The following is a 19,887-nucleotide window of genomic DNA, read 5'->3' as shown; positions in this document are numbered from 1 at the left end:
AAACAAAATTCTAGTTTTATTTTAAAAGATTTTTTCATAATATTTGCTAAATTTGAAGTAAACGCGCCACAAAAGAGTTTCAAAATTCAAACTGTATCAAAGTTACTCTTTTGTGGAGCGTTTTACTTCAAATTGGGCAAATATTATGAAAAAATCTTTTAAAATAAAACTAGAATTCTGTTTTGCATCAAAATGAAAATACATTTTCGCGCCATATTCAAATCAGATCTTTTGTAGCTGGAATATTGTATGCGCCATTCATTTTTACGGCGTTTAGCGGTTTTTTATTCTTGTTATGTTTAGACCAAGATGGGAGTCACTTTGAACAAATTCGTTAATGTATTTCTTTATTATTAAGTTCAATTTGTGTCTTAATTTTTTCATTTGTTTATTTTTTATTAAATGTTTTTTAAATAAAAAAACTTATTTTTGAATTAAACATTTACTTGACATTGAAAATTGTTGCGGATGTGAATAGTTATTCGTTCAACAATGTATTTTGATCTACCTGCACACTAACTATTCTGTTTTGGATATAACTTATTTTCCTAAGTTTTCCTAAGCCTGTTTTACTTCTTACAAGACCTTCGATAAAAAGGCACAAAGATTCAAATAGAAAAGTGGTGCTTTCAAATTTACTTATTAATTTTTAAGTTTATGTATTGAAACAGTTTGAAAAAGAAGAATATTTTAAATCATAAAAAATGTCAACTTGAAGTTTTTTTATATCAGGCAGCTCGCTTCAAATTAAGAAAAATGACGACAGTGACACATTGACATCAATTTCTAAAAATGTTCGCAAATTCCTACCAAAGCGGCTTCATTTCAATATTCTACAGCGTAGGAAGTAATCCACTAGCATTATGGGACAAGCAGGTAAAATACTTACACTTATTGACTCTTACGACATTTATTTTCTATCTATAGCCTCATATCGTTAATATTCATCATGCGAAATGGTTATCGGAATAAAATACGTAATTTTCTCTTGAATGTTTTTAAGAAAACTGTGATAAGAGACTTGAACTCTACTGAACTACATGTTAAACGTAAATAGTATCTACTTAATAGTGTAATACTTTGAACAGTATTTTCTAATTTATTGTTAATAAATTTTAACACTTAATTCTAATAGCAAGAGAGAGAAATGCAGATAGAGCAAAACAAACTAGGAAATAAAGAGAAACAAAATTTTATAACTACAATATTACTTACTTACTAGTTAAATGAGTCTTTCAAAAGTCTTGTCTAAACTATTTTCTATCTGCACTCTTGTCTATTAACAAATCACTGATACTAAGATCCCGGCGGTGAAGGTGCTGCAACGTTGCATATGGTTGGATTGAAGCGCAACATGGCCTTTGGCCTTTCCAAAGTTGGCCATTATTAGGCCAGTATTATACTAGGCAACTGGTGACGCCACCAAGTTGGTCCACCAGTGACTTATTACGTCACGGGACATTTAAGCAAATGAGACCTATTAGACTACGGTCACTGGTTGCGCCACCAGTTGCCCATATCGGCCACCAGTTGCCCATTATACAGGGTGTCCCGAAAAGATTGGTCATAAATTATACCACAGATTCTGGGGTCAAAAATATGTTGACTGAACCTCACTTACCTATATACAATAGTGCACACAAAAAAAGTTACAGCCCATTGAAGTTATCAACTGAAAATCGATTTTTTTTCATATATCGAAAACTCTTAGAGATTTTTTATTGAAAATGGACATTTGTCATTCTTATAGCAGCAACATCTTAAAAAAATTAAAGTTAAATTTGTGCACCTCATAAAAATTTTATGGGGGTTTTGTTCCCTTAAACTCCCCCAAACTTTTGTGTACGTTCCAATTAAATTATTATTGTTGCACTATTAGGTAAACACAATATTTTTAAAACTTTTTTGCCTCTTAGTACTTTTTCGATAAGCCCGTGTTTATCGAGATATTTTGAATATTTGTCGAATCCACCACATATTTGTATATGGTTAAGTACGATTATAGAGAGCTGTTAATAATCTGAAAATTTATTTATAATTTACATTTTTAGGTATATTTTGAAAAAGAAGCCACATCTCGATAAAAGGTGACTTATCAAAAAAAGACCAAGAGGCAAAAAAGTTTTAAAAACACTCTGTTTACCTAATGGCACCACAATAATAGTTTAATTGGAACGTACACAAACATTTGGGGGGTCTAAAGGAACAAAACCCCCATAAAAATTGTATGTAAACATATTAAAAAAGAAGCCGCATACCTAGTGTGACCAACTAGCCCGAAAAATCCGGGACATGGCCCGAATTACGAAGTCGTGTCCCGGCGTTCCGGACAAGGCTTCCGGGCCATCCGAATTTTCAACGCTGTGGTAAAATTCTATTTTGAAATTTTAAATACGTTATCTTGCTAAGAATTCACATCAAATTGAATTGGTGGGACGAAAAAATCCAAAATGCATACATTTTATATGGTGGTATTATATTGTTTCATCGCAAGAAAAATATGATTTTAAGAAACAAGCTACAATAGTAAGATGTAATCAACATAAAATGTTCTGAAGCGGTTTTCTTTGGCATGTTTGACAATTTTATTTTTGATGGGATTAAGCCACCATTGGTTGTAATGATAATTACATTTTTATATTAACCTAAACCATAGGTTATATTTACATGGAAATCTAACATGAGTTGATTTTCTAAGTTTTCCATTTTTGAGAACAATTTCCTGATTGGAATTTGAAACTTAATTAGTCGAAAAAATTAATTATCATTACAACCAATTGTGGCTAAATACCATCAAACATGTTGTCAGTATAAAAATGTTAAATAAGTAAAATGATAATATTATTAAAGTTCTATAAAAAATGGCCCGATTTTCATTGAAAAGTCCCGGATTTCAGGTATTTTTTCAGCCTTGACCCGAATTCGACTGAATTAGAGTTGGTCACACTACGCATCCCGATAAAAAATGGCTTATCTAAAAAAAACCAAGAGGCAAAAAAGTTTTAGAAACGTTTTGTTTAACTAATGGTACCACAATAATGAATTAATTGGAACGTACACAAAAGTTTGGGGGGGGGGGGGTTTAAGGAAACAAAACCCCCATAAAATGTTTATGGGGTGAACAAATTGCACTATAATTCTGTTTTAAGATGTTCCTGCCATAAGAATGCCCCATGTCCATTTTCAATAAAAAATCTCTAATAGTTTTCAATATATTGAAAAAAATCGATTTTCATTTTGTAACTTCAAAGGGCTGTAACTTTTTTTATGAGCACATTTGTACTAAGTTAAGTTAGGTTCAATCGAACTATTTTTGACCCCAGAATGTGTGGTATAATTTATGACAAATCTGTTCGGGACACCCTGTATTTTGTGTGTTTTAATTTGGTGGAGACACTAGTTGCGTCACCAGTTACCTAGTCTAATAATGGCCTTAGACTAGGTAACTGGTGACGCAACTAGTGGTGCAATTGGTGGCGCAACTAGTGGCTCCACCAAATTAAAGCACACAAAATATTATGGGCAACTGGTGGCGCAACCAGTTACCGTAGTCTAATAGGTCTCATTTATTTAAATGCCCCGTGACGTAATGAGTCACTGGTGGAGCAACTTGGTGGTGTCACCAGTTGCCTAGTATAATACTGGCCAGCTGTTATTAGACTAGGTAACTGGTGATGCAACTGGTGGCGCAACTAGTGGCTCCACCAAATTAAAGCACAAAATATTATGGGCAACTGGTGGCCGGCCACCAGTTATGGGCCACCAGTTACCCATAATATTTTGTGTGCTTTAATTTGGTGGAGCCACTAGTTGCGCCACCAATTGCGTCACTAGTTGCGTCACCAGTTACCTAGTCTAATAATAGCTTCAAGGTCATGTTGCGCTTCAGTCCAACCATATGCAACGTTGCAGCACCTCCAAGAGGTTGCGTCGTCTCCTTAATTCACACTATTGAGTGACGTAAAATCCCTTGACGGAATTTTTGAGGATGCAACAGAGAGAGCTGTTGCATCGCTTTCTGCTGGAAACACACTTTATCCTTGACGGATTAACTGCTTACACTTTTTAGAGGAGTCAAAATTCCTTGACAGAATTTTTTTAGGTCGCAACAGAGTGTTGGATTACTCTGTGCTTGGCGGACTTTTTGAGATGTTGCTTCGTCCACGGCTTGGCTTGAGATGCAACAGAAGTGTTGCTTCGAGTTCTTCTGAGTTTACACTGAGGTTTAAACGGTTTCTGGTACCTGGAGAAAGTCTGTTTTAAACACATATCTTTTTACTTTTTAGGCAAACATCATATCACTAAACATGTATTCTTTGTACATATTTACGTTGTTAACAGTATTGTCAGAGATGGAGTTAAACTTGTACGAAATTAAAAATATTTTTTTAATAATCTTTTTTAATATTGACTTAAAATTCTCAACATTTCATTTTATTGTTTAGGTAAAGAACGGACATATCAGACGGATTATGGACGATGATGTGAAATCATTAGTTTTGGAAATATCTGGAACTAATGTAGCTACTACTTATATAACGTGCCCCATAAAACCACGAGCTTCACTTGGAATCAGATTACCTTTTCTGATTATGATTATAAAGAATATGAAGAAGTACTTTACATTTGAAATTCAAATATTAGGTAATAAAGCTTATCTTAATAGACCAGTAAGGATCTGTGAAAAAACGTCTATTTTTGGATGTGAAAGGTGGCATTCGGATTTTTGCAGATAAAGATAGGTGACACCTTCACTAATAATAATTGATTTATGCTCCTTCTCAAATATGCCCGGAACATTAATAAAAAAATTAAAATATTTAAAAATTTCGAAAAACGTCGATTTTTTTCTGCTTTCTTTGCTTATAACTTTAAAACGATCGTTTTGGAACAAAGTCGTAAAGAAATAAAATAAAGATAATTGAATTTTGTATGATATACGACTGGTCAAAAATGTCGTTAACGTATTACCTTTTCTGCAATATAGCAATAAATACAAAATAAGGGGACAAAATACGCCTGTTGTTATTCAATGTTTTTAACCACTTTGGTGGCACTTACAACCTTATTAATTCGCTTAGAAAATTCTTTGTAATATACTTAAACCGTGTACCAAATTTCATTAAAATCGACCTAATAGATTTTGCATAATAAATTTGCAATCTAAATGTTTTTAAAAAAGTTCAAATTTTTAAAAATCTTTCTGAACAAAAAGTAGACAATTTAGAAGTTGGCTAATTTTTTTACATATAAAGAGGTGCTCTACCTATCTAATACACTTTACAGAATTAAAATCGTATTATTTAAGGGGCCTGAGCAATGTTTTACACTTATAAACAATTTTTTGGCTTATAAACAAATAGCTTTGTTTAATAATAAAAAAATTAATTTTTAGCAATGCAAATAATTAAAACCGGTATAATTTGACTTAAACTTTCAAATTTTTTAATCAAAAGTTATTCGCGTTCGAAAATTGCAATTTTTCGATTTTTTGAATGTTCCCCCGCGTTTATCTCGAAAGCTATGCATCCTACGAAAAAACTTGTAACAACATTTTTTGCTTAGAATTACCCAAGAAATACAAAAAAATGTTTTATTTTGCGAAAAATCGATGTTATGTAATTCCTCAAGTTCTTTGTTTATAACAATCTTATCGACATCCGGATCAACTGTTACCCAAAAAAATCGTGTTCTACGGGTCCAGAAATACATAAAAATCTTGGGTAAGTCCATCTAAATAAAGGAGCCCGTAGCACCCCCTCCTGGCCACAGGACTAATTTGTTTATTAGCCAAAAAATTGTTTATAACTTAAAAACATTGCTGAGGCTGCTTAAACAATCCGATTTCAATTCTGTAAAGTGCATTAGATAGGTGGAGTGCTTCTTTATATGTAAAAAAATTGACAAATCTTTGTATGTTCTAGTTTTTGTTGTGCAAGATTTTTAAAAATTTTAATTTTTTAAAAAAAGTTTAGATTGCAAAATTATTATTCAAAATCTAGTGAGTCAATTTTAATGAAATTTGGTGTACGATTTTATCACATTACAAAAATTTTCTAAGCGAATTAGGAAGGTTCCAAGTGTAACCTAAGTGATGGAAAATCATTGAATAAGGACAGGCTTATTTTGCCCCCTTATTTTATATTTATTGCTATTTTGCAGCAAGGGTGATAAATTAAGACATTTTTAACCAATCGCATCTGATAGAAAATTTAGTTATCTTTGTTTTATTCCTATACGACTTTGTTCCAAAATGAATCGTTTTAAAGTTATAAGCAAAAAAAGTAGAAAAAAAACGAATTTTTTTTAAATTTTTAAATATTTTATTTTTTTTATTAATGTTCCGGGCATATTTGAGAAGGAGCATAAATCAATTATTATTAACGAAGTTATCACCTAACTTTATCCGCAAAAATCTGAATGCCACCTCTCACATCCACCTAAAAACAGATCCTTACTGGTCTATAACCTTATCAAACCAAATTGATTTGTAATGCAGAAAAAATCTAATTATGTATGTCATATTTATTCGCTCTAATCGTTAATATTAGATACAAAATTGATTTTTATCAAATGTTCAGACATGTCTTCTCCCCGAAGACGATACTCTCATGTAATAATAGGGAACCATTACAAGAAAAATAATTTGATGCCAATGTCCTTAAAGGATGAGGCACAAGAAGAAGAAAAATTGACACAACAATAATAAAACAATATTAAAAAAAAATTTTAAGAAACGCTTTTATTTAGTTATGAGTGACTAAAAGTTAAAATATAAAAAAATCAACTAAAAAGCAAAAAATAAAAAAAAAATCAAACTCGACGGATTGTTCAAAAAAAAAACGTTCGTTAAAAAAATGAAAAAATCTAACACATTCGTTAAAGAAAAGCGTGGGGCGAAAACCGTTTATTCTATGAAGACGCGCCCCACGCTTTTCTTTAACGAATGTGTTAGATTTTTTCATTTTTTTAACGAACGTTTTCTTTTTTCGAATAATCCGTAGAGTTTGATTTTTTTTTTATTTTTTGCTTTTTAGTTGATTTTTTTATATTGTAACTTTTAGTCACTCATAACTAAATAAAATCGTTTCTTAAAAAAATTTTTTCATATTGTTTTATTTTTTACTTTTTAGTCTTACACTTTTCAAACATTAAAATATATCGTCATGTTTAAAAAAAAAGAATGTGTGTGTACTTTGTACGCACGTAAGAAGTTATACTTGTACTACATATTATGTGATTTTTAAGACAATACCAAAAATTTAAAAAAATAAAAGAATAAAGTGCACACAAACACATTGAAAAATGCCACAAAGAAAAAATGGTTTCTGAACGATAATAATTGTTGGCAAAAATTTTAAATACGCATTTTCTGAAAAAAAAAATTATATAACAAATATACTTACAATCATAAAATGCATAAAAAAATAAAAAAATAAAAACTTGCATCGGGAATCGAACTCGTGAATTTCGGGGCGCTTTGATTCGTAATCGAAGCCTAGACTCACTCGTCCAATTCCACATTATTTGTCATGTGGAAAAATAGGGTAACTGAACGTTTTACTGTTTGACAGTTGTTTTGAATATAATTAAATTATGTAGTTTAAATTTTGTGGAAGAAAATATTAAAATATAACAAAACAGTAAGAAAACAATATATTAGATGAAGATTGGTAGAACTTTTGTTGGTAATCAAATTAAGTATGTAAATCAAAGCATTACATACCTACTAGATAAATAAATCTACGCCAAAAAATCATAATTTAAAAATAAAAATCGGACCTAATTTGGGATTTCTCTCTAAAATCCCCATTCTTGATAAAATAAATGTACAGTAGAGCGTCGATTATCCGAACGTCGATCAACCGAACGACCGCTTATTCGAACTATCGACTCCCGCGTCCCGCACTCGAATACCGAGCAAGCGTTAGTAATTGACGCTTAAAATATCTTCAATTTTCTTCAATATTGTATCCAAAAATAATTATGTTGTTGCAAAGACTGCACTTTTTTGTTTAGTTGCTAGATGTCATTATCAAGATATAAATAAATATGTAGGTATATAAATATGGCTTTTATTCACTTGTGGATAAATATGTATGACTATAAATATGTATCAATATATTGTAGTTCGATTATCCGAACAAATCGGTTTTCCGAACACCTATGTCCCCCAATTAGTTCGGATAATCGACGCTCTACTGTATTTCAACCTAATCCAAATGTATAATTACAATATGATTATAATAAAAACTACTTACCAAATTAGAATGAGTTTTCCTTGTCCAAAATAGTCCAAAAGTCCAAAAATATAGGTGTATGAAAACTATTTAAAAAGGCAGTATAACTATTAACTAACTTTTGTTTGTTGTTTCTTTTCACACAAATTTTAAAACGCAACAACCATAAATAATCTAACTACAGCTGTGCCACAGCCGCCATATTGAATAATTTTTGACATGTCATTTGAACATCCAATCAGAACAAAGTTATAATGCGCATGGGCCGGGATCATAGGTTTTAACATATAAAAATTCACCCTCATATCGCCGGTAAAGAAGTATAACTTCAAAAAGGATGTAGGTATATGACAGATACCTTTTTTGCATTTATTTTAACTTTTGATACATACATTGTACATTTTCTGTAATTTCTTCATACATTTCTTAAATCTAAATCATTATTTACGACTATTACAGTTTTCGCAGTATTTCCATCTCTTGTAATACTTTACTATTGTACGGTGTAGACGCTGTTAATTTCTCGCAATACCAGTTCTTCGATGCGCAAGCCGTCTGAAGGTACGTATCCATACAAGGGTAAACCTCGCTCGGTGTAGTAGCTCCACTTAGTGGATACGTCGGTGATCGCCGCTTGGCGCGTACACTCTTCGTTTCAACCGGTTTGCGGTTAATGTGTAAGGGAGCGCATGCTGTATCCATTTGAGCAGCTACACCGAGCGGGGTTCACCCTTGTATGGATACGTGCCTTAATGATCGCACTCGGCTCAATGAAACGTAAGCTTTACAGGCTCAATGCAGGTTTTTAAGCCTGTCCTTACGCAAACACTTTCGGGCTCAAGTTCACGACAACGCAGCGTAGTCAACAGTCAAACCTTGCGTTGTATGGACAGTCGAAGCCCACGACAATACTAAGGGCAGCATTCGTCCCTCTGCGGTGCCATAACTTTTTTTTCGCTGAAAACTGGATAGAAATCGGACATAAACTGGATAAATTTGAAACTTTATTGTTTATATATGAAGCATAACGTTAACAAATAACGTAAAAAGTGAAATTATGTATAGTTCATATAATTAGCTACACTGTGTAAAAGTTTCAAGTTCCTACATTGTAAAAAAAAGAGAATTTAAGCATTTTCCATTAAAATCTTTTTTATTTAAACAATTCATAAACATAAAAAAAAAATTTGATCGACTATTCGTGTATTGTTCCCGCGAATCCATATGTCTGCAAAATTTCATTCATTTCCATTGAAGAAAAGGCAGTCAAATTAACGTCTAAAGATTTGACGCAAACGATTGAACTAAATAAAAGCGTTTAATAATTAAAAACTATTCTTTTATGAGTTAATAATTATTTTGGAACTTGTATATTTTAACTTATATTTTAGACAATTCAATTCAAAGTTTTACTTTGATAAAATTAAAAATAATATTAAAAATAAAACTTTTATTGAGTCCAAGTTTCTGGTAATGCCTTCGTGGTTTCTATTACTTACAAACCAACCGAATCCTGAAATCAAAGAAGGCCCCGGGAAATCTATAATTTACATCTCACTTTCTGCCTGCTCAGCGTGGCAAAATTCCAACAAAAACTTGGTCATATCTACTTAGTTAGGAGTAATACTAATAGAAAATAATAATTTCTCTGCAAAACGAAACCAGAAGACATCTTATATTTCAGTGCGTTCAGAGAGCGTCATAACACCCATTATTTTATATTTTAGATGATAAAGATATGCGTAGAAGGTTTAGAATATCAAATTTCCAATCATCCACCAAAGTGAGACCGTTCTGTACAACGATGCCAATGGGACTCAGCAGTGGCTGGAATCAAGTTCAATTTAATTTAGCTGATTTTACAAAGCGAGCTTATGGTAAGTATTTAAATCAGTGGTGTGCCTTCCGGTAGGGTGCGCGAGTCTAATGCGAGGGGAAAGTGCGGCTGCCACTCGAATTGCCACGCGAAACATCGTTTTTTCGAATACAAACAAAAAAGCCAAAAAAGATTAGTAACTAGAACTTGTATAGATATGTACTCATGTACTGACATATGTAATTAACGACTTTCCCTCGAGTAGGTACCTTCAGGAATTGTGTTAAAAATTTATAAGTACCTATATCCTCTTGCTAGAGTGAATGTGTTAGACGGAGTGTCATAAAGTGACCTGTCACTCTTGAGCACTCTTGGCCGCCCATTAATATGAGCTCTTCTGGTCCGCTTTTCTCGAGGATCACTCGGCCTTTTGTGTTTTCTTATTCTCCGCCGTCTTCATTCATAGGTTGTGCGATTTCGCCCGATTAATGATTTAGCTCCATTCCTTTATATTTAGGTACTATTGTTCTCCAGTGAGGAGATCTATCTATCTTCATTCTGTCGATATCTTCTTGACCTGATCTTCTCATCGGCATTTTGGTCTACCTCTAGGTATTTTCTGTATTAATTTATCTTTTCCGAGGCTTGGTGATCGATTATATGAGCATTTTCGATTTTACCGGGGTAAGTCACTAGCCTCACCTCGAACCCTCCTCCTTTATCCGGGCTTGGGACCGGCAACCCGCTCCTTAGCTACTCAGTCCACTCAAAATCGGTTAAGAACAGGTCAAGAGGCCTAATATAAGAAGAAGAAGAATAATTTATCTTCTCAGTTTAGTACATGTTCGAGCCATTTCAACCTTTGAGCTGTTATATGTCTGACTATTTATGTCTTATTCATTTATCCGGTTATTTATCTCGTCATTACCTAAATAATCGTCTAAATTTTCCGTTTAGGATTTTTTGGCACAAGAATTCTTCTGACGATCTTCCTTTCCTTTCTATTATTCTTAGCTCCTCTTCATCTCTTTTAGTCAGGCACGTTGTCTCTGCTGAATAGGTAGCAGAAACAACGTACTTATTATCTATTTCTTATCTCTTTAGGTACAACATACATGGAAACAATGAGGGTTCAGGTACATGCAAACGTTTGCATTAGACGTATATATTTCACCGACACCCTTTACACAGATGATGATTTGCCAGCTGAATTCAAGTTGTTTGGCCCCATACAAAAGAAGAAAGAAGAAAAGAAGCCGTCCAAAGAACAACGTAAGTTGATTAATATACTTTTTAAATACATACCTACTCTTAATCCAAATCTTAATTGGTTTAATCCATTGATTCAAACATATTTTATACGACATTACTTTCATTATTATGATCATTATTAAAATGTAATCAAAGAAAGGAGTCCCTGGCGAATATGTAAATATTGTGAGAGGTATGTATGAGGGAGTAACGACTAGTGTTAGGACAGGTGTGGGAGAGACGGATTAATTTCAGGGGAAAGTAGGATTTCACCAAGGCTCTGTGCGGATGAATCATCCGCAATGTACATCAGTGTTAAGCCCATGGGCGTCCACAGGGAGGGGCAGAGGGGGGCAGCTGCCCCCCCCTAGAGAGGACGAGGCGAGTGTAAAATTGGTGAATAAGCAATATAGAAAAATACAAATTTGTAACTTAATCTTGATTTTGAATGCAACCACTCTGTTTCTATATTCTAGCTGGGATGAAAAAACCACATAAACTTAACAAAACTTTAATGAAAATTTGAAATCTGATATTATTTTATTTACCTAATATTTTTTTAAATCTGCAAGCAACGGCAACCACCCCTGAATTCGTATTTTCTTTCTATTCGAATCTTTTTTTTTCCACTGTGCGTCACACAGCTTAAATTTAGTTGTGAACGATTTAAATAGCTTAAATGAAGTTCGAAATACTATTGCAACTATTAATTACACAACCAATTTCTTCCGTGAATCAGTACTAAGAAGGAATATGATAGCAAATTTTATGGTTTATTATTATGGTGAATAATCTGCGAAACACGGTGGTTCGAGAAATACAAGTTAATTAGGGTTTTTCGAAAAAATTTCATTGAAATTGTACAGGCCTTGCAATCCCTATCCGTTGAAGGAAATTTGGTCACTAGAAAAACATCTTATCAGTTGCATTCTGTGGCATGCAAGTCAGGATTTATCGTCGCTGTCATTGTGATTGCAAAATATTCTGAATACCTAGAGCCTATAGTCAACCTCGTACAATCTGCTCAAAGTAATGTTTTAAAGGTAGCGGAACATATTCGTCAAATCATGGATATTTTTAAAAAACACAGACAGAACGCAGAGAACGTAACAAACACTTTATTGCATGAAGCCAATAAGATAGCCGAAGAATGCGGTTTTGAATTATCTACCCCTAGAACTGTGGGCAAGCAACAGCATAGAAGCAATCAACCAGCTGATACGCCTAGTAAATACTGGAGGCGATCCATGATTCTTTAATATCTTCTCTAGAGACACGGTTTTCCGAAGAAAATACGCCAGCCTTCGCTCTGACTCTTCTGCGTCCCAAGCATTTATCAAAAATTGATTTAAACGGCCTTAAATTAGAACAACTGAGACGATCCTTAAACCACTATGAAAGAAATGGAATAGATGCAGAGCTAGAAGTACGGGTAGAGCATTGGAATAAAAAACGCAATGAGTTAGACATCTTCAACACCCTTGAAATTTTGGAACTGGTTCGAGCGTCCACTACTTTTTATCCGTTAACAAAAAAATTGCTGAAAATTCTCGTAACATTTCCTTGCACTACGTGTACAGTTGTGAGGTCGTTCAGCAGTCTTCAAAGTATAAAAACATGGCTGCGGAGTACAATGGTCGAAGATCGCCTTAATGGGTTAGCTCTAATGAGCATTCATCGAAAACAAATATTACCAAAAAAGAAAGAGTTTGTAGAGAAAGTTTTACAAGAATTTACAATTGATTCGCGTAAATTGTTGTTTAAATAATAGTGTTTAGGAACAGACAATTTATCTTGCTTCACAAATCGAAGACTTATCCAGATGGAAATAAATTTGTTAAATTTGCATCACGTTTTTGTAAAAATCATTAAAAAATTTTTAAATATTTAAATTATATTTAGTTTGCTTCATTTTTGTATGAAGTCATTGAGTTATAATTTTGGCTCCAAAAACGTTATTTTCAAAACTTTTCTTAGGAAACCGCTTCACCCTCTCCCCTCTCTGAAGACTCTCAATTTAGGTCTATATTTATTATTGCTTATATAACCAATTTTTGTATTTCTCAAATCTGCCCTCCCCTAGTTTTGATCCTGCGGACGCCCATGGTTAAGCCAATAACATGTATGCGTGAGCCACCAAAAAGTTATGGGTAAAAACCCTTTAAAAGGTATAAGATCTTATATTATACTACATATTATGTTTAAAATAGTTTGATGTTGCAAATATTCTTGGATATTACCCAGGGCAACACAGGACTCTAACCCACGTGGATGTGATATGAAAGGGATGAACCTCACATATTGAAAATTGAGTGTTAACTATATCTTTTAAAGGGTTTTTACCCATAACTTTTTGGTGGCTCACGCATGCATGTTATTGGCTTAACACTGATGATGGATTACTTGTTAATCCGAAAACGTTTTGTTTTGTGATGTAACCATTATTAGGGTCTTTTAAATATACCTTTTACAAAGGATCCTGTATTTTATTTTTTTTAATTTTTTTATATACTTTTTTGTTGAGATAGACATGTCAGTTGCCAATTAAGATAAGAAATTTAATAATACATTGAGTGCCATATAAATCATCCTTTAGTTCTAATAATTTTAGTATTTGTTTCATTTTTAAAAATCATGTACAATAGAACACTGACACTTTCACAGTAAACTATTTTTTAGCACGCACAAAAAAATTAAATAAAAAAATACTAAATGAACAGTTTTTGGTTTAAATGGGATCTAGCTATTTTTATAATTTTCTGCTTTTATAACCGATAACAATAAACATCGGCACCGTCTTCAACGACAGAACGAAAGTCATAAAAAAAGGTTTAGGAAAGTTAAAAAGGAAGAAAACAAAGAACCTCAAAAATCTGTTTCCGTACCAACCCCTTTTTAAGGATGTTAATTCCTTGAAATTTTATGGTCAAATTTGGATTATCTACATTTTTTCAATACAAGCGCCCTAGAATCTCATACATGTGGTGTGTACTAAGAGTATAAGTCAAGCTGCGTAAGTGAAAGCAGAAGGTACTAACAGTAGAAGTTGACCTGTACCTTACAAAGCAGACTTTTGAAATTAAAAGTTGTACTGTTAGAATAAAATCAATATTTATACATGAAAAACAGGCTATTGATTTATACTCTTTGTACAGAAATGATTAATAGACATTCAAAATTCAAAATATAGAAGAATCCCGAAAGGTCCGTCTTATGACTTATACTATATTCTTAGTACATAGCACGTTAGACATAATAAAAAGATTTTATAAAGATTATTTGTATTTTTCAATTTAATGACATATATATAAACACAACATTTTCACTTTAAAAAAATTCCATCATTTTTTGACCGAAACTTCAAAATTAATGTGTACATTAATGAGGACAAAACTGTTATTCTGGCCAAACGCTTAGTTTAGCATAAACAGACCAAAGTCGGCGCTTAGTCTACAATTGCGAAACTGTTATGAATGGCAGTTATGGATATATATGGCAGTTATGAATGGTAGTTATGAATGGCAGTTAAGAATGACAGTTATGAATATAGACTTGTTATGCAAAACTAAAAACCCTTAATAGACAGAATGTCGCTTGGTTTATTTTTGTTTTTCTTAGTAACCATTAACGTGACAATAACAGGGATTTTTCCAAGATAGTTTTAGCTATGTGTCACCAGAATCCGCTGTTATCTCGATTTTAAAGAAATGGCGCTTAGTCGAGTTATACATAACGCTGTCCTTTTAAAGAATTAGTTCACTGTTTGTGATTTTATAACGCTGTTCTTTATTTTTACATAATAGAAGTATGTATGGACTTTGCAATTTTCATTGTTTTGAAATCACCTGCCGCAACATCAAATAAATCAGTATATTTATTTTTCTTAATTAATACTGCTTCGACTACAGATTGTTTCTCTTAATTTTTGCAGTGGGAATACCTTCAATATCAGACTCAATTTGTTCTGGTACTTATTCTGAACCGAAAAATATTCACATTCAGATATTATCTCCCAAAGCCACACACTTCAAAACGAACGTAATAAACAAGCCAAACATGGACGTCTAAATATGAACTACAAACTAATTTGCGGAGTAGCAGAATACCGATTCAGACCTATCCAAATAAGTCACAACAAAATCCGTACGCTCTCGATTAGAATTGGAAATAAACACGTTGCCAATATGACATTCAAACTTCAAACTGTTTGAAGAAGTTTGATTTCAAGTCAAACCTAAAGATATCGAAATCAAGTCAAGTCAAACTTTTTTACAAAAAAAGATTGATTTTCAAGTCAAGTCAAGTTTGTTGAATAAAATCAAACTAGTTTGACTTGATGCATCTCTAGTCTCTCCAGACCTCTTCAGTGGGGCTACATGAAAACAGCTCAGTGGACCGATTCTATAAGATCAACGCGAAACAATTACGTTCGTTATCCGACGGTTTGCTATTCTGTAAGCTCATTCGGGAAGAACCAGAGAAGCAGATCACGAAGCCGATTACAAAGCGAAAGCGATAACTTTTGGCTTGCGTTTCGTTTCGCTTTCGATAGTGATTGGTCGATCATTTTCACGTGGTACACAAGCGCAAGCGCTAAGCGGGTTGTTCGTCGTTGTTGATTCCACAAGAATTCTGTGTTTTTTGTTGATAATGAATTCGTGATGCTCTTACACCATATCTTCCGTAAGTTCCTGTAGCTCATCAAAAAGGAATCGAACTAGTTCTTTGCTTAAGCGAAAAATATCAATAAACCTTATATCTGTTAAACCAAATGGGTCACTTCTATCTCGAAGGAACCCGCTTTCCTCTCGCGTTAACCGTAGATGGTTTCTTCGCGAGTTTTCCATAATATAGAACAAATTGCACCGGCAACATTTTTATTAAAATATAATAAAAATATAGTTATTCAAGGAAATAATTCAATCAAACTTGTGATTATAAGGCAATAAGGTTATATAAATACGTCATGTAACTGCAAGTTACTCTTCTTATTTCTTTACTTCTTCTTTTTTTTACTCCCTGCACGTATATTTGCAATGTTGCCGTAATTATTTATTCATACGTCGTTTAAACTCGTATATTATCGTATGCCGCTATGATAACGAAGCAAAAGCGAAAACTAACCTTATAGAATATGAACATAAATCAACTTCGCTATCGTTTAGCTTAGCTTTCGCGATTATAACGAAAATTATAGAATTCGCCTACTGAATCGAAACGAAGCCAAGCTGCCTATTTAAGCAGAATTATAAAAATAATTCACATATGTGAAGCGACATCTATTAAAGAAATGAGATGTCGCAGATGTAAACAATAAATCTGAAAATTCTCATGGAACCACTTTCTGGTAACATCCTTCTCATTTCTTTAATAGATGTCGCTACAGCCTCCAATACGCGATTTATTTTTATAATTCTGCTTAAATAGACAGCTTGGTTTAGTTTCGATTTAAATGTATCTCTGGATTATCTCTGAACCGAAATGATTTCATTTTAGTAGGTACACATATTTTTGAGTACACGGAATCAATTTTCATTGGAATTTTTCCTAGACGAATAGACGGAATGTGAAATGTGACTGCATATTGTAGAATCCCTTTCGTATCCTTTATTCGTCGTCTTCTTGTCTTATAAATTGTAAAAGGCAGAGATTTAAGGATCTTACCAGAAAGTGGTTCCACGAGAATTTTCAGATGTATTGTTTACATCTGAGCCTCATTTCCTTATTACAATTTCATAATAGTTTCTCAAATTTTGTCCTCAAATGATATCCTTTTTTTTTTCTCAAAATGATTCTCAAATATTCAAAAATATTTCCAAGCTGAGTGAACCCACTATAACAATTTATCGAAATTATGGATGCTTTATCATCAAAAAATTATTTTAACAATTGCTACCAACTATGTAATATAAATATTTTTGTAGTAGTCAAACACGAAGAGGAAAAACCTGCAGAAGAAATACCGCCCCCACCTTCTCCTGTAGATGCAGCGGGTACTGAAGAACATGTAGAAGAAGCACCGTCCGAACCAGCACACGAAGAAAGAGTTCCTATCCCAGAAGAAGAAGATACCGAAAAAGTGAGAGTGTCACATGAAGAAATCGAAACACCAGCAGAGCCTGATTTAGAGGAGGAAGTACCTCCAGAAGGTAAGCATTACGAAATATTCATTTTTAAAGCTTAATTTTATATTTTTTAACCCCTTTGTCTAGTCAGCGCGGAATTGCGCTAGAGCTCTCCCTACACTAGAGTGAGATATTAAAAAAATGGCAACAATGCTACTAGAAAAGTTGAATCATTACTCTAAACAGTGGCGTCCACTAGCGAAGTAATTCACAATAACTTTAAAAAAAATAATATTAGTATGTAGTTGATGAAGAATACAGTGATGAGCGCGCTAATAACCCGGAGAAATAACGCAAAAGATGGAAAACATATTAAGTTGTGAGATAAAAAGAAATGAAACTAGTGGAGGTGGGAAATTTAGCCATAAAACCCTATAAATTTATATTATATTTACTGTTTCTTACCTTTAGACGTATCGGACGAGTTTGGCAACTGCCACTGTGACAGGGACAGTTTTAGTTGACATACTCCTCTGATATGTCTAAAGATGGGAAATAATAAATAGAATGTAAATTTATAGGTTTTTATCGCTAAATTTCACACCTCCACTAGTTTCATCTCTTTTTATCTCACAACTTAATAGGTTTTCAATCTTTTGCGTTATTTTGACGGTTATTGGCGCGCTCATCACTGTATAGTGGTCATTTCTTTTAATTAATTGTATCTTATGTAACAAATTTAGAACAGAGGATATCAGAAGACATTCCAGCAGAAGAAACTACACAAGAAGTTACAGATGAAACTAAAGACGAAGAAGTTCACGAACCAGCTGAATCTGAGGCACCACCGCCGGAGGGAGGCGAAGGAGAAGCAATCGTCGATGCGGAAGCTACAGAAGCTCCTACAGATGTCCCGGAAACCGCAGAAAAGGCTGAGGAAGAGGGCGCTATTCCTGTTACCGAAGGTGAAGCACTTCCTCCACCGACTGAAGGTGAAGATGCTCATACCGAAATTACAGAGACTCACACCGAAGTCGAGGAAAGTCATGTTGAAACCACCGAAGTAGTAACTACTATCACTACTGAAGGTAAACGTTTTTATCAATATTTTAGATATAAAGAACCTTTGTTGGCAGAAAAACAGTCAGTAAGTTCACTTACCACCTTGACCTGGAAGCTGTAATTGTATAGATTTTTACTAGCTTAATTAATTCAAATGATAGGGCATATCCATTTTTTCGAGGATACTCCAGAGTTGCTGCTAACGCAAGCAGTCGTATGCTTTGGTGTAACCATAGGTTGGTATGTTGAATTCCCTGGCTCTCTATCAGGTACAAAGCCAGCTTGGTTGCGCGGCAGTTGTGGTAGGATGTAGACTTTTTGATATAAGGGGGTAGACGCAAAAATCTTGGTGCAATGCTATTTAAATGCATTAGTTTTTTTCGAATCCTGAGAAAACTAATAAATATTTTTGAAAAATTTAAACGTAGAATGAAAGATTGAATTATTACCGAGAGCCGAAAGGCCCTTAGAATAAACAAAAAGTTTCTTTTGAATGAAATATTTAAAATAAAAAATCACACTAAATTTTCTCTTTTTTTTTCACCCCTGTAACTTATTCAAATAAACATATAAGTTTTCAGAGACTTACGGCCCTCGGTAAGAATGTAATCTTTCATTCTGCGTTTAAAATTTTCAAAAATACTTGTACAAAAAGTCTTCTTAGGATTCGAAAAAAATAAATGCAATTAAATAGCATTGGATCAAGATTTTGTGCCTACCTCCATAAGCTGCCGCATCACCTTGCTGGCATGTGAAATGAGATGACAGATTAGATGACATATTTTATGAAAAATATCAATGCCTGCATCTCCGATTGTCACAAGCATTGCCGTGAAAATGTCTGTTCCATGTGATTTCAGTTCTTCCTCAATAGGGCTTTTCATGATTGTCATTTGTCTCGAGCTTATGTCATATGTTGTATAATCTGTGTATAATATTAATATAAGTACACGGAGTATACGACATATGACAGAAGCTCGAATCAAACGACAGTGAATGAAAAGCCCTATATCGGTGGTTCTGTTCCTGGGCATTAAAGTTGCAAATGATTTCCCGGAACTGTGGACTCTTATTATATACATTTTTACAGTATTCTTTACAACCAATATTTCTTTGATTTGTATTATAAGTATCTGTTACCAGAGTGCCATCTTCCTGTCGTTTTGCTGAGCAAAAACTACCTAATAAATAAACAAAATATATCCTTCTGTATTATTTTGTTAAAGGGTTAATATCCTTAAAAATATATACTTTATCATTTCAGGCGGAGAAACTACTGTTACCGAAGTGATGACAGAAGTCACTACAGAAATGGGCGATACCACTGATGAACTTGCTACAACCGATGAACCTCCTTCTGACGTAGAAAATGTAGACTAGATATTGTTAAAGTTGTTTAAGAAATATTTGTGTCCAATGAAATAAAAGTTTATAAAAAGTAAAATAATTTTTT

The 19,887-nt window shown here is 33.4% G+C and overlaps 1 protein-coding gene across 1 annotated transcript; it reads left to right on the top strand.

Annotated features, from left to right (window-relative positions):
* Positions 1–693: 693 nt before the first annotated feature.
* Positions 694–19,881, top strand: LOC114324475 (fibrous sheath CABYR-binding protein-like). The gene is made up of 7 exons (XM_028272345.2): positions 694–876; positions 4,446–4,644; positions 9,968–10,117; positions 11,161–11,328; positions 17,232–17,456; positions 18,116–18,460; positions 19,699–19,881. Exons 1-7 carry the CDS (start codon positions 793–795, stop codon positions 19,812–19,814), a joined length of 1,287 nt encoding a protein of 428 aa, XP_028128146.1. The 5' UTR covers positions 694–792; the 3' UTR covers positions 19,815–19,881.
* The last annotated feature ends 6 nt before the right edge of the window (positions 19,882–19,887 follow it).

This window comes from Diabrotica virgifera, chromosome 1 (genome assembly GCF_917563875.1).
Source record: "Diabrotica virgifera virgifera chromosome 1, PGI_DIABVI_V3a".
Classification (NCBI taxonomy): domain Eukaryota; kingdom Metazoa; phylum Arthropoda; class Insecta; order Coleoptera; family Chrysomelidae; genus Diabrotica; species Diabrotica virgifera.
Note: the sequence above shows the minus strand (reverse complement) of the source record. Positions and strands in the feature narration are given on the sequence as shown.

Bases quoted from the DNA above. Each gene is read 5' to 3' on its own strand.
- LOC114324475 (XM_028272345.2), top strand. From the start codon at position 793: ATGTTCGCAAATTCCTACCAAAGCGGCTTCATTTCAATATTCTACAGC. The intron at 10,118-11,160 runs GTAAGTATTTAA...TTATCTCTTTAG, and splicing joins TTTTACAAAGCGAGCTTATG to GTACAACATACATGGAAACA. The intron at 17,457-18,115 runs GTAAGCATTACG...TAACAAATTTAG, and splicing joins GGAGGAAGTACCTCCAGAAG to AACAGAGGATATCAGAAGAC.